The 13,131-nt window shown below is 49.6% G+C and overlaps 5 protein-coding genes across 5 annotated transcripts; 2 read left to right on the top strand and 3 right to left on the bottom strand.

Moving 5' to 3' along the window:
- Positions 1-229: 229 nt before the first annotated feature.
- On the top strand, positions 230-1,375 carry BJ212DRAFT_1475402 (uncharacterized protein; the record flags this gene model as incomplete). Its single annotated transcript, XM_041339226.1, has 3 exons — positions 230-274; positions 326-350; positions 405-1,375. 3 exons carry the CDS (start codon positions 230-232, stop codon positions 1,373-1,375), a joined length of 1,041 nt encoding a protein of 346 aa, XP_041199307.1.
- Positions 1,376-1,631: 256 nt separating this feature from the next.
- On the bottom strand, positions 1,632-3,500 carry BJ212DRAFT_1444052 (uncharacterized protein; the record flags this gene model as incomplete). Its single annotated transcript, XM_041337909.1, has 6 exons — positions 1,632-1,956; positions 2,009-2,346; positions 2,399-2,667; positions 2,718-2,749; positions 2,798-3,220; positions 3,274-3,500. The coding sequence occupies 6 exons, from the start codon at positions 3,498-3,500 to the stop codon at positions 1,632-1,634; spliced, it is 1,614 nt and encodes a 537-aa protein (XP_041199306.1).
- A 1,645-nt stretch (positions 3,501-5,145) lies between these two features.
- BJ212DRAFT_321142 (uncharacterized protein) lies at positions 5,146-8,298 on the top strand. Its single transcript, XM_041342915.1, has 2 exons — positions 5,146-5,450; positions 5,510-8,298. Exon 2 carries the CDS (start codon positions 5,553-5,555, stop codon positions 8,115-8,117), a length of 2,565 nt encoding a protein of 854 aa, XP_041199305.1. The 5' UTR covers positions 5,146-5,450; positions 5,510-5,552; the 3' UTR covers positions 8,118-8,298.
- On the bottom strand, positions 8,160-10,042 carry BJ212DRAFT_321121 (uncharacterized protein). Its single transcript, XM_041342914.1, has 3 exons — positions 9,810-10,042; positions 9,724-9,758; positions 8,160-9,672 (listed from the first exon to the last, which is right to left on the bottom strand). Exons 1-3 carry the CDS (start codon positions 9,936-9,938, stop codon positions 8,202-8,204), a joined length of 1,635 nt encoding a protein of 544 aa, XP_041199304.1. The 5' UTR covers positions 9,939-10,042; the 3' UTR covers positions 8,160-8,201.
- A 313-nt stretch (positions 10,043-10,355) lies between these two features.
- BJ212DRAFT_1444050 (translation initiation factor eIF-3b) lies at positions 10,356-13,000 on the bottom strand (the record flags this gene model as incomplete). Its single annotated transcript, XM_041337908.1, has 9 exons — positions 10,356-10,751; positions 10,808-11,082; positions 11,141-11,299; positions 11,349-11,493; positions 11,550-12,239; positions 12,288-12,413; positions 12,461-12,638; positions 12,691-12,876; positions 12,930-13,000. 9 exons carry the CDS (start codon positions 12,998-13,000, stop codon positions 10,356-10,358), a joined length of 2,226 nt encoding a protein of 741 aa, XP_041199303.1.
- Positions 13,001-13,131: the final 131 nt, after the last annotated feature.

The raw sequence follows: 13,131 nt of genomic DNA, 5'->3' as shown, positions 1-13,131 counted from the left end.
CAGGCCAGCTGTAAGTTGATGTGTTGTAAGTATGTATGTGTGAGCTTGGTTGAACTTTTCATGCGAAACCATGTCTTTCAAGTCCAGAACGGGTAGGTGTCGAGTAGTCCACTACCGTGACAAACGTCTTGCGGCACAATGCAAATCTAGTAGTGAGTGGCTCTCATCGACCACAGCACCTTTCATTGTATCAGAGTGCTACGGGATTGACATTTCACTTTAGAACAGGATGGCTTCCTTGCTAAACGAGATTCCTCGAGAGTCCCTCCAAAATGTAAGTTCACTCTCTCCGTTATCAAGGACAACTTAGCTCAATCATAGCCAGTTGCTTTCCTCCGTAAGGGTACACAGTGAGATCTAGCACATCGCCCCATTTGATATCTTGAGTGACCGAACCTCGTCAGCTCCGTCTTTCGGACATCACATCTCAGCTGAAGGTCATGCTCCTGCACCGCTACTTTCATCCCTCAGCCGCGGAGATGTCATAGAGGTTCAGGGTCCTGCTTCATCAGGGAAAACCCATCTCTTGTACCATCTCATACTGCTCTGTATTGCCCCGTCAAGGGAAATGTCCATAGACTTTGGGGGGAATGGATTGGCTGCAGTTGTCTACGACACAGATGCATCATTTGATGTCGCAAGACTTCACCAGTTGCTGTTGACACGTTTGTCACTTGTTCTCCCATACAACATCGAGATGGCACGACGTTTAACTGAGGAATCGCTGCACCGTCTACATGTCTTTCGACCAACTTCGCTCCTCCAACTCGCCACAAGTCTTTTACATCTCCCATTGTATCACAAGGTCTCCATACCAGAACACGAAATAGGCCTTCTTGCCGTGGATTCAATGAGCGCATTTTATTGGACCGACCGTTTCATCGCGGAGCAGATGCGCAACATGCCCCAAAGGGAACTACACCCTTCATCGGTAAACCCACTCCAGCATGTGCTCACGGCACTTGGTCGGCTTCGCTTGTCTTATGCCCCTTTCATAATATTGACCAATTGGGGTCTGAATCTCGCCTCGCAATCCAGTGGACCGGTGACGTTTTACAAGCAACACTTGCATCCATTCCCTGTTTACTCTGAAAACCATGACGCGAGCGATCTGCCCAGTTCGATGACGGGCGACCTTCCACCAGCGCCCATGCCGCTTCCCCTTACGCACCACATTACCTTATCCCCGGTGTCAATACCTCCTTTTGCCCCAGAGATTTCCCTGCATAATGCCGTCCAACAGGAAGTAGAGTATCGCAGAAGTATGGTACAAAAGGGGGAAATTACAGGTCTTGTCAGGACTACGGGAAGGCAAGAGATAACCCGTTTGACTCTTCGCATCACACCTGAAAACGTTCATATCACGCACTTCTGATGCCTTTCGTAACTTCTTTGATTGTTAGTCCGCTGATACTAATGTATTTGACATTTTGATATATGTATACGGTTTGACTAGGTACTTCCACTTGCGTAGGGGATGTAGTAATTAATATAAGTTGTACTGCTACAGTTGTCAATTGGGAGTTAGTTAGTTCCATAGCTAGTAATGTGTAGCGCTGATAAAACAAGGTATAGATATAAGTTAGATCCAAGACGATTATTTCAACCAGGATAAGATATAAAGGGTTGCTTTACTGCAGAGAGGCGTAGACCTTGTCGAGTTCAGCTTGGTATGCCTCCTCAACAGCCTTGCGCCGAATGTTGCCTTTAGTCGCAGTGCGAGGAAGAGATCCCGAAGGCACTACAATAATCAAATTCGGGTTTGTGATCTGCTCATGGAGGTAGCGCCGGGAGTGAAATTGGCGAGTTTTGCGGATGATGTCCCGCTTGAGCTTCCCGTAGTCGACACCAGGAGCAGGCTCAACAAAAAGAGCGGGTGACGGACGCCCGGTTCCCACGACAATGCATTCTTCGATGAGGTCACCGCAGGTAGCTCGAATATTATCTTCGATTGCTCTACATATCTCGTAAATTAATGGCTTCGAATCGCACAGTAAGTCAGACGTACTTTGTATCGCACCGCAAGCTATTTTCGCTCTTGATCCAGTCATCATTGCGACCACGGAATGCATATGACCCGGGCATAATTTCTTGGAACAAATCTCCGGTGTGGAAGTGACCGTCACTGCCGCGCAAAGACGAGTCCGGGCAGTCGTCAGAGCTGGAAAGAATGACAAGCTCCAACATTTGGGCTGACGTCTTATGCCCTGACTCGATCTGAGTGTCGGCATCAATGGGTAGAAAGCCGTAAGACGTCCCCGGTATGGGACGAAGAAGAGGTGCATCCCGGCCTTTGCCGCCCATAGAGAGGAGCATTGCACCACATTCGGTGCTGCCGAAGAGGTTCTAATCCCTCAAGGTTAAGCTGAGGATGAAAAACTGCTCAGATAAATCTTACCTTCAGGTTCAATCCATTTTTGTATGCCCAGTCCTCATCCTCGCGAGGCAATGACAATCCGCTGAGTAGAATTTGATCAAGACTTTGGAGGTACCCAAGAAGTTTGCGGTTTTGCCGCGAGTTGCGAAGGTGAATGGAAAGGAACGTGGCAAACTGATTCAGGCGATTGAGCTGGCAGCGGTGGATCATATCGATCAATTCTTCTGAGGAAAACCCAATCTTCGTTGGCTGAATGACGCAAGACCCGTGTTGCAAAGTGCCAATGAGCACTAGAACCATGTCAGAAAATAAGGCATAAACGATTCAACGTAGGGCTCACTGAATGTTTGAGCGATGTGACACATGCTGCCCCTGGAAAAGAGTTAGGAAGGGAAGGGTACTACGGGATGATGGACATACATCCAAACGGAAACGTCTTGCTGACGCGGATTTATGGGAGCGCTGGTCACCCCAGCCTTCGCCACAATTGCATCGAGCCAGCGAGAATTGCAAGGGACGAGCTTGGGGCTGCCTGACGTAGAGCCACTTGTGTGGAAAACAAATACCGCTTTGTCAGGGTTGGAGGTGGGTCGTATGAGAGGAAGGTCATGTTCGAAAGATGCCATGTCCCGCTTTTCAATTGCCAGATGGACGGGAAGGGGGAACGATGCAGTCAATGACTGGAATTGGGAATCAAATATCAACGCTTTCGCGCCTGCCCTCGTGAGCAGCTCAAGCACAACGTCAGGATTTGGCAAACGAATGCTGAAGAGCTGAGGGACATATCCAGCTCGCGAAAGGCCATAAATATGGAGAACATCCTGGTATGCCATTCCCGGTAGCCTGCAGTTGCGACGTCAGCGACCTAGATTATAGAGCGGGCTCGACAGACATACCATAGACCTACGACAGAATGTTCCGGTACGCCGTCAGACTCAAGTATCTGATGCCAATACCGAGCAGTGAATTCGACGTCATCCTTGAACTGGCTGTAAGTTATTGACGACCAATCATGTACCTGACCAGTTGATGGATCTGATCGGGGCACTCTGAAGACCGGGACGTCTGGGTAGGAAGAAGCACTGCGTTCTAGGACGGTGAGGTGAGATAGGTAAGTAGACATCAAGGAGAGGAGGTGAGATGACTACAGCAGGTTTGGCTGGAGGGGCTTTTATATACATGCTGTACGAAGACCCAAGCTTCGAGTCAGAGCATATCCCGGGACGGAGTTGTTTACAAATGTGGGTGGTAAAGCGTTGTTAAGCGTGTTGCGGATAGCCTCCAAATCACGGCGATAGGTCAGATATTGAAACGATCGAGACACCGCAGTGCGAGTTGAACGTATAACCTGGCGCTAAAAAAGGATACAACAAGCGAAACCCAAGTAGTAGACTTGGGATCAGACCTGAGAAACGCCACGGGCGACAAAGATCGCCGTGTCAGACCCTGTCAAACCACGGAAGTAAATTGAAACTTGGAAATCCAGGGCAATAAATTGCTAGTTTGGGGGTACGACATCTCGTAGTAGCACGGCTGAGATGAAACTAAAACAATCGCATCGCGCATCGGATTCGGAGTGTGCAATACAGTTGCGATATGGCAAAGAGCGTTCCGCCAGGGACGGAGGTTGGCATATCACGTGATGACTTATCTTTGGCGTGTCTATTAGTATGAAAATGAAAATACTGCCAGTGGAAACGGGCCAAGCACAGAGACTTGCACTGCTTGGATTACAGCCCGAACTAAACCATATTTTGATCAATTACGATATCGCCTCCTTTCCAATCACTGACCTTGTATTCTTGCCATCGTGGCAACTAGTTTTTGTTCCATCATCTGCGAAATATTACATACCGGAGCGACTCGTTACGATTTAAGTTTCAACCTAAAGAACTTGAAGTGGTAACCAGATTGAATGAAACGTTTTCGGCGGTGGCGAACACGAACCATCCTGAAGGTGACAAGGTGGCTCTCGAACGAAGACGAGCGGAATGACTCATTCCGTTCGCTGACTTATGTAATGGTTTGCAACAGACTCAGCGTGGTTCAGGGGTTCTCTTCAGTCCGACGGCATGGCAGTCCCGCGACAAATCTTTTTGTGATTCAAGCCCTACTCTCCCTGTAGATCAAAATAACCGACGAGGCAATGTCACTACCTTGATAGTTCTCCATATGTCACACAGTTCGGTACCGGCATTTGGTGAACCTTTGAGCCACTCGACAGAAACTCTCAGACGCCAAGTACTCGTGATCGCCTCCCTGACTTTGGCAATGTCGTCGCGCAATTTCGGGAGGTCCAGGGAATGCACCACAAGGTAAGGTTTTAAACAGATCAAGCGCATTGGCGGTTCCAAGGCACCAACACCCATCCGCTCAACGCAAATTACCTTCTTTCTTGCCACCGTCAGGGTGTCGTTCATGTGACCTTTGAATGTTACTTCAATGATTAGACGCTGCTCGCTTCAATCTATTAGGCACGAGGAAACCCGGACAAGCGGACTGAATCACCCGCTATCGCTTGTTATTCCTATGATCGCGGGAGGCATCTTGACCATATTCTAAATGTACGGAACCAGATCGCCGCTGGAACGCTGTTGGTTCACCTGCACACGCGCTTTGACGAATTCAATTAGTTGAACGTTGTTATGAAACTCACTTTCAGTGGCGTTGAGTGTTTCGACTCTCGAGTAAGGTGGGCCGCCTCCATCGGGCAGGCCCATCGGGGTGATTTTTCTTCCGCCTCCAGTGGAATCTGTTGTTATTCGTGTCGATAGGCCGGCGAGCAGTCGTGTCGAATACGACGTCCCCCCACTCTTCCATGAAACTTATAGTCTTACACTGATATCAAGTGTTATTTTTTAGAGTACTTGTTATACTCTATAGACACGGGTCGCCCGTTGATATGTAGACAGTTCACCAATATTGTTTGTGGCGAGCTGCGGGAATAGTTGAGGTATGTAGGGTGGTAGTCAGTGTACAAGTTCATACCGGAATTTTCCGATTAAACAACCTTTTGCTCTGGACGCCAGCTATTGCATGCTCGAGAGTCCATATCATCGACTCTGCAATTTCTGTAAGATCATTTCCATTCCATCTGTTTACTCTCAAGGCTCACCAAACTTTTACTTCCAGCCACGGTGGTCGAGCTTCACAGCCTCCCCGATTCTGGCTGTCGATGCTAGGGGGAGCCAGCCCCATTCACAGGCAGCATCTCAAGCAAGCCGTCCGAATCTGCATCGGTCGCCACATTCCTCTCGGAACGCCATTCCATTCCATCTATCATTTTTGTCATACAGCATGTTCATCTCGGGCAGTGACTCATTCCAAGGCACATTCACCAGACCATCAAGCCAGTGCAGAACGAAATTTTCAACCCGCCCATGCTCATTTTGGGACATCTCATTGTCGCAGCCCAAACCCGCAGCCCTTTATGAAAGCCAAGCAATCTCCCGCCACAGGAACTCTGGACAGTTACCCACAGGAAGTGGTAGCTGCCATCGACACGTGTCTTGCACAGGCGAGAGAGTTGGTGGATTGCGAAGCTGTAAAAAGGATCAAGGATGTTCCTATCCACTCTCAGTATTTCACCGACAGGGAGTGTGTCAACCGTCTCGCCCAGGACGCGGCTGCGACTTCACGCCCACAACGAGCGTTGCAAGTTCTGAACATTGCTCATCACTTTGGCTGTTACTTGAAACCAAATCATTACGAGGGCGTTGCCTATCATCTAGCAGGCCGGAGCCATTGGGCTTTGATCCCCCTGCTAGTTGCAACCGCCAGGCACCATTGTGGCCGTGCATCGGTCCGACTCCTCAATTGGAATATACGTGCTCTCGTGGAGAACCAACGTTACGATCAACTCGACCACGCGTTCGAGGAGTTCACAAACGCGGACCTCCCACCAAACAGGCGAACGTTTCATCTCCTTATTTCGGGTCACCTTCAGAACCGAAATTTGAATTCTGCAAAGCAGTACATGGACAAGATGGCTGTCGCTGGGTTCTCCGTGGATTCTTCTACTCATGCTGTCATCGTCGCCGCCTACCGTTCTCTTGGAGTAGACCTGAAAGTGCAAATCCGTGCCTTCGAGAGTTTGCGCGATTTAGATGGGCGGCTGTCCACTGTTGTACTCAACAGCATCGTGCAACAGCTTTTAGACTCAAGAGACGAAAAAGCAGCAATACGTTTTATGCTGGCATTCGATCTTCCTGGTGGACGCGGCCAAGATTCCACGGGATCTGGCAGTACCACCGGGCTCGTTGGCGAGCGCACCCCCGACATCTTGTCAACGCGCACCCCCATAGACCCCCCTGCTGTAAAGCCCAATGCGGCTACTTTCTCAATTCTGTTGGGCTATATGGCAAGAGAAGGCAAAATTTCGCGCATGCTCAAACTCCTGGACCACATGAAACGAGCTGGTGTCCATCCAGATCCCTCCATTCTAGCAGCTCTCATTCGAGGATATCTAGCTGCAGGTCGTAGTCTCGAAGCCATTAGCGTCGTCGCCATGCTATTGAACACGCGATCCGCTGCTACCGCCGGGGTCTTTTGTAGCATGATGCAGGTGCAACCGCTGACAATACTCCCGGTTGACGTCCAGGGTGTTCCCTTGACAGTGCATATATTCAATGCACTAATGAGCGGATTGCTTGATGTTATGGGCCTCAAAGCGATGCGAGATATCTTGCGGACGATGCGTGCTGTTGGGATTAGTCCCGATAGTCACACGGTAGAGATTCTGATGAGTTTCCTCGAACGAGCACAAGGAACCGGTCCTCGTCAATTGATACGTGTCCTTCGTTCATTTTCATCCCCTTCGCTTCGACCCACCATCCGACACATCCACATCATCTTGCGGAGCATCCTTCGTCGTGAAAAATTCAGGGTTCATGGATGTGGGTGGGACACGACTGCCGCCAAGTACTCTAAGAAGCGAACTTACAACCCCAAGTTTCCGGAGGGACGTATTCTGGACACCACTGAACACTATCATCCTACAGCCGGTCTCAAACTTCCCCGTCGTTTACGGTTGAAATCCTGGTTCGGACCGATCCTGCAGTCGGTTTCGCGGCAGGCTATTCAAAGCGATCGTGCCACCATTGCACTGAGGCTGAGACATGAAGCAATTGCTAGTTCTGACATGGGGACTTCTCAAACTGCCTTCCGAAATATGTTGGATCAAGGACTTCACCCAACCATCCACCATTACTCAACGCTTATGGACGGGTACGCGAAGATGGGTGACATCCAAGGCGCTAAACAAGTGCTTCGAGATGCACTTGAAGCTGGCATCCAGCCGAATGCAATAATGTACACCACTCTCGTCAATGGCTATGGTCGCCAAGGAAAGCCAGGGGAAGCTATGCAGGCTTTCCGTGCAATGATTCGTGCTGGTATTGTTCCTGATGTGCCCTCCATCGACGCCGTTGCCCATGCATATTTTGCTGTGGGAGCATATTCAGTGGCAAGACGCGTGCTACGCGAAATGTGGGCACAAATTCAACCATTTCCTCCCGAGCTGGAACACGCCGATCTCCGCACACTAGCCGTGACGTTTCGCTCCCATAGCTTGAACCCGAAGCATGGGAGACGCAAATTGACCACGCGTCAGCAACGTCTGCTGCACTGGAAGATGAGGGCAATCAAAACAGAGTGGATGCGATTTGAACAGTGGACGGGATCATGCCCGCTTTCCGATAGGATTGGCAAACACGATGGATATCCGCGTAAAGAGGAATAGGAGCAACTCATTTATGCAAGTTGGGATGGATGTTCATAATGTGACGCGTTTAATACATACTACATACAGAATATCCATATGCACTTATCGAGCATGTGCAAACTTAGAATCCAGCAGTCGGAGCGCTTCTCTGACACCATCTGCATTCACCTCCCGCATTCTCCGACGTCCACACTCGATCAACACCTCTTGCGGAACAAGCCTTGGTGGCGGGGACCGCTCTCTTTGCTGTTGATGGTACCGCTCATGTGGATTCGTCAGCAGCACCGAACGATGATCTGGTGCCGTGGATCCACCCTGACGAGAATGTCCTGCCATAAGTGTGCTACGTTCAGGCGTAATGGATCCTGGCGCTGGTGATATTACCACCCGTGAGCCAGTGCACTTGGATCTACGAGCAACCACGTCGGCTAATAGTGTCAGATCTGCGAATGCGACATTTGGGTGCGACTTGAGCTGACGCCAAGCATCGTCGGTCGGTATCGACGTCTCAGCGTGAGGATTCGGGGACGAAATCATGGGCGCTATGCCACAAGACCCACACTTCGTAATGTCACCACAGCAACCACCGACAACAATATTGTCGGATTGGTTAGTTCGTACAGGGCAGTCGATGCACGGTGACGTCGAATTGACAGAGTGCCCAATTGCCTGGCAAAACGCCTTTCCGAAAGCGTCGTCTGAACATGCCATGCAATTAGCAGGGTCACCTGAACATTTAGCGGATGACGATGGGACCGAAATCGGAGTCACAGAGAAGACCGGGTTTATGCTCTGACCCGGCATTCGTCGACGTATCGGGACAGGCGCTTGGTATGCCGGGAGGTTCTCGAGAATGTTCATCTGCGAAGATGTAGATGCCGCTAGTTGCGTGGGTTGGTCCATAGGTGACATAATGGCAGAATGATTATGTTCCGGTTTGAGTGATATGTGGCTTAAATTAGTGTCAGCGACGGCTTGCTCCATGTCCATCTCCCTGCAAACACAAGGAACCTCTGGACTACACAATACACATTGGAAAGAATCCGCCGAATCTTGTGCATCTAATGCTGGGACAGGCTCCGACGAAGGATAGTTGAGCATGTGTGTGAGGGAAGGTGGGGGCGTGGGAAAAAGTCCTGAACAACTTTCGTGGCCTGAGGAGAAGCTGGGGGTGGTTCTATCATCAGGAGAGGAAGCCATTGAAGTGGATAGAGGGCTATAGGAGGTGAAGTGGCCCTGCGGCGAGTCCGTCGTCTCGGCTTCCATCTTCGCTCGCTTGTTGCTGTTGCGAATAGATTGTTCGGGGGACATGCTGGATGACACGACCACAACATTCTCCCTGTTCCTCTTTCTGTCTCCATCATTCGAATCTGCCTCCCACTCGAGACGAGCGATTTTTTCTTTCAGCATCTGATTCTCCTTTCTGAGCTCATCGTTCTCATCCTTCATTTTCTTCGCAACGTTCTGGAGTGCGACATTACGCTCGATTTCTCCCTGTTCGTAAGAATGAAGGCGAGCTTGTAGCTCAGCAAGCTGAGACTGCTTGCGCTCGCGAAATGCGCGTTGGGCGGCTCTGAGGCAAGAATAAACGGACGGTATCGCAGAGGACTGCTCAACTCCTCACCTGTTTTGAACACGCCTATCTGCAGACTCCGAGTCCTGCAATCAATGTCAACAATATGAAGCGTAGGGTAATAGGGAGGTACTTGCCTCATCATCCTTTGGGGCTGGAGGGCCTACAGAGCTCTCCTTTTTGGGCTTTCGCCCAGGTTTGGGTTTAGCTGGGATCACCCACTCCTTTGAGGCTGCAGACGGTTGTGTTGGAACTAAGTAGCTCATGATTGCAGATCAAGCTTACCTGTTGCCCATAGCGTCGAGGCCGAGGTCGAGGCTGCCAATGATACTGGGGACAGTCCAATAGGTACCATGCTTGAAAAATGAGCGCCAATCAAATTGCAAGCGTCGTCAAGCAGGAGAACAGGAGAAGTTGGAAGGGTTATGGTTTAATGCTATGCGTTTTTGGTCGATATCGAACACTGGTATTGTGATTAACGCCAGCGGCGACCACGAGGAAGAATTAAGTTAATGTCACATAGATTAGATACCGGATCGGTACTCGGTCGGGAAGTCCGATAACAGCCCGGTTGAGTGGTAACCTTCGACGGAACACCGTGCGCCTTAGACGAACGAAGATAACTGACTACATGGAGCATAGGAAAGTAGCTTGCGACTAAATACATCCAAATACCGGAGCATTCACTCCACGACTTCCTCGATTTGCTCAATAACCTCATCAATCCATTCCTCAATCTCCTCTTTTTCCTCTTCGTGGTGCTCGCCATTAAGTTTTTGTCCACGACTCCGCTTCTCTTCTGCAATGTCTCGCTTGCACCGTGCGCGCCATGCGTTCCATTCGTCAAGGAGGCGCTTACGATGAGCGATAAGCTCCGCGCTGACATTGCTCTCTTCCGCAGCATCTTCCTCGTCGAATGCACGGCTATACTCACGCAGGTTCTTACGAATCTGCCGCTGTTGATCCTTTGTAAGAAGACTGCGGGGCCGCGGTCTCCAAATGAATTGCTTGAAGCGATCAAGGATATGCTTTTCTAATTCTTGTCCTCGGAAGTCCCAAATAGCGTAGCCGTTTTCGAGCTGTGTAACACAAAGGCAATTAGTATAGCACAGTGGTGACTACAAGTGCGACAGACCGTGTGTCTCCACGCGCTTGCACTGGTGGCCAAGTATCGCCCACTTGGGTCCCATTCTACATCAGTTACACCATAATGATCAGCAGAACCAAGCTGCTGAATGCCGCTGCCCCATTCTTCTTTCACGTTTTGACCTTCTCGGCGTTCTTCAGTGCTAAAATCCAGATCCCAGAACTCGAGTTCAGACTTGGTTGATGAACCAACTGTCGCAAGAACTACATGTCTACCTCGAGGAGACCAACGTATCGTATTACTAGTCCTTGACGTAAGCGTGCCTGTTTGTATATAAAAAAAGGTCAAACGGCAAAACCAACCAATGTTGATAGTACGTACGCAGCAGTTTGAAATCATTCTTGGCACGATCCAGCTGGTAGAAGCCGATGTCGGTTTTAATCGTAATTCCGGGCCCAGGGTTACCGAGGTTTGGGTCATTGCTTGACACAATAGCAAATCGCTCTCCTTTAGGCTCCCAGGAGAAGTCCGTCACTGTGTCTATATGCCATGTCAGTAAACGATCCAGTAAAGTCAGGGGTCTCTGCACCTTTCAACTCGACAACTTCAACGGGATAGTCCTTCTCGCGAACTCGGAAAATCTCGAGATTGCAGAAAATAGATTTTTTGGTCTTGGTATGACGGTCAACCTTGACACAAAGGAAGTCGCCCTGATTTTGCCAATGAAGTTTACACTATAACATCGACCTTCAGTTAAGGATCAACGACAAAAGGGACAGACAACACCTGCCTCTGTGACATTGAACAAGTTCTTCTGTCGTAGCACAGTGCGACTTGGGAAACTAATGAGGGTCACTCGCGCTGGTTGATTGGCGACTTCAGGCGTCCAGTAAGCAAGCATGTTCTCTCTTTTTTTGGCACCTTTCTCGGTTTTCTCGGTTTTCGCGGCCTTCTCCGCGTCTTCCTTGTCCTTCTCTCCGTGAGGACACCATTCGAAGTCCACAACCCCCTCTATTTTCAAACTTTTTTTGTCGTGAAGACCCATGGTTGGCAACTCGTAGACACTGATATGCTGTCCTGGCGTTACACGAGCAACGAACTTATCATCGGAACTCCACTTTAAGGCAGGCCACTGCATTTGTTTTTTCATCGCTGGATCCTCATTCTCGTAAGTCGCTGTGGGGAACGTGCGAAGAAGTTGGCCAGACTTGATATCCCAAACAGCAATATTATTGCCCTCGTCCTCGGGAGAAAAGAATTCGGGACCTTGGGGGAGATTGGCGGGGACTGAGATAGGATCATGTGACCAGGTGACGAGGTAATTTTCGCATGGAGAAAAGTCAATCAACTTGACGAGGGGGTGCGCAAAACGATGTTGGGGTTCCCATGATGGTCCTCCCCACAGGCGGACACCCTGACGAAAAAGCGTAGCGAAGTATGTACCAAGTGGTGACCATGAGGCGTAAAGTTCTGTCCAATTCTTTCAAGAGATTGAGCGGATCGAATGATGACTGGAACGGCCACATACCTTTTTTGCATAGGCGACTTCACACTGCGAGGGTTTCCCGTGCCAGTGGATTTCTACGTCATCGCCTCGGTAAGTCACATACTGATCGCGTCCTTGAGAATCAGCGAGCCATGCTCGGAGATGCTCCTGAGGAAAGTGAGTCTAACATCTTCATCGCGGTAGAGAAGCCAAACCTTTGGACGGTATTCCTCCACTGTGGGATCGACGTATGTCTCGTCAATACTTGCATAGTGTTCAATGTCAGTGAATCGATTAATGCGGAAAGTATGCTTCGCATCAAAAGGGTGTCCGTTCATTGCATTGGCCGCAAAGGCAGCCGCATCTGGGTTGCCAAGGTCAACAAAGATGAAGCTACCATACTTTAGTTCTCAGAAGTATAGCAATAGAGCTAGGGCGAGCGTACCCCTTGGTTTTTCCTGCATTATCGTCCCATGGTACGAAAATGTCATCTGGCTTGATCACAGCCCCTCTTCTGGAGAACTCCTTGGATATCTTCGCGAGTAACTTGTCGAGCTTAGACTTGTCGATGACAGGTACACCGTCGACCACAATTATACTGTCGAAGCCATCGTCAAAGTCCACGCGATATCTAAGCGGGAAAAAATGAGCAGAAGTTGAAATGAAAGTACAAGAAGTCCGCACTTGGCTTCAATCTCTGAAAAGTCAAGCTCATCGTCGATAGGGTTGTGTGAAGTGCCGTTCAGACTGGCCATTTTGTCTTGCTCACTGCTCTCGTCGGCCGTAAAGTCTAGCTTCACAAAAATAAAGTTCAAGCGGAGTATCCTTTTGCGTGAATTACATAATTATGATAAGACGTTATAATTAGAGGCAACATCAATGGGGC

The sequence above is a fragment of the Suillus subaureus genome (assembly GCF_016647635.1).
Source record: "Suillus subaureus strain MN1 chromosome Unknown BJ212scaffold_2, whole genome shotgun sequence".
In the NCBI taxonomy this organism is placed as follows: domain Eukaryota; kingdom Fungi; phylum Basidiomycota; class Agaricomycetes; order Boletales; family Suillaceae; genus Suillus; species Suillus subaureus.
Note: the sequence above shows the minus strand (reverse complement) of the source record. Positions and strands in the feature narration are given on the sequence as shown.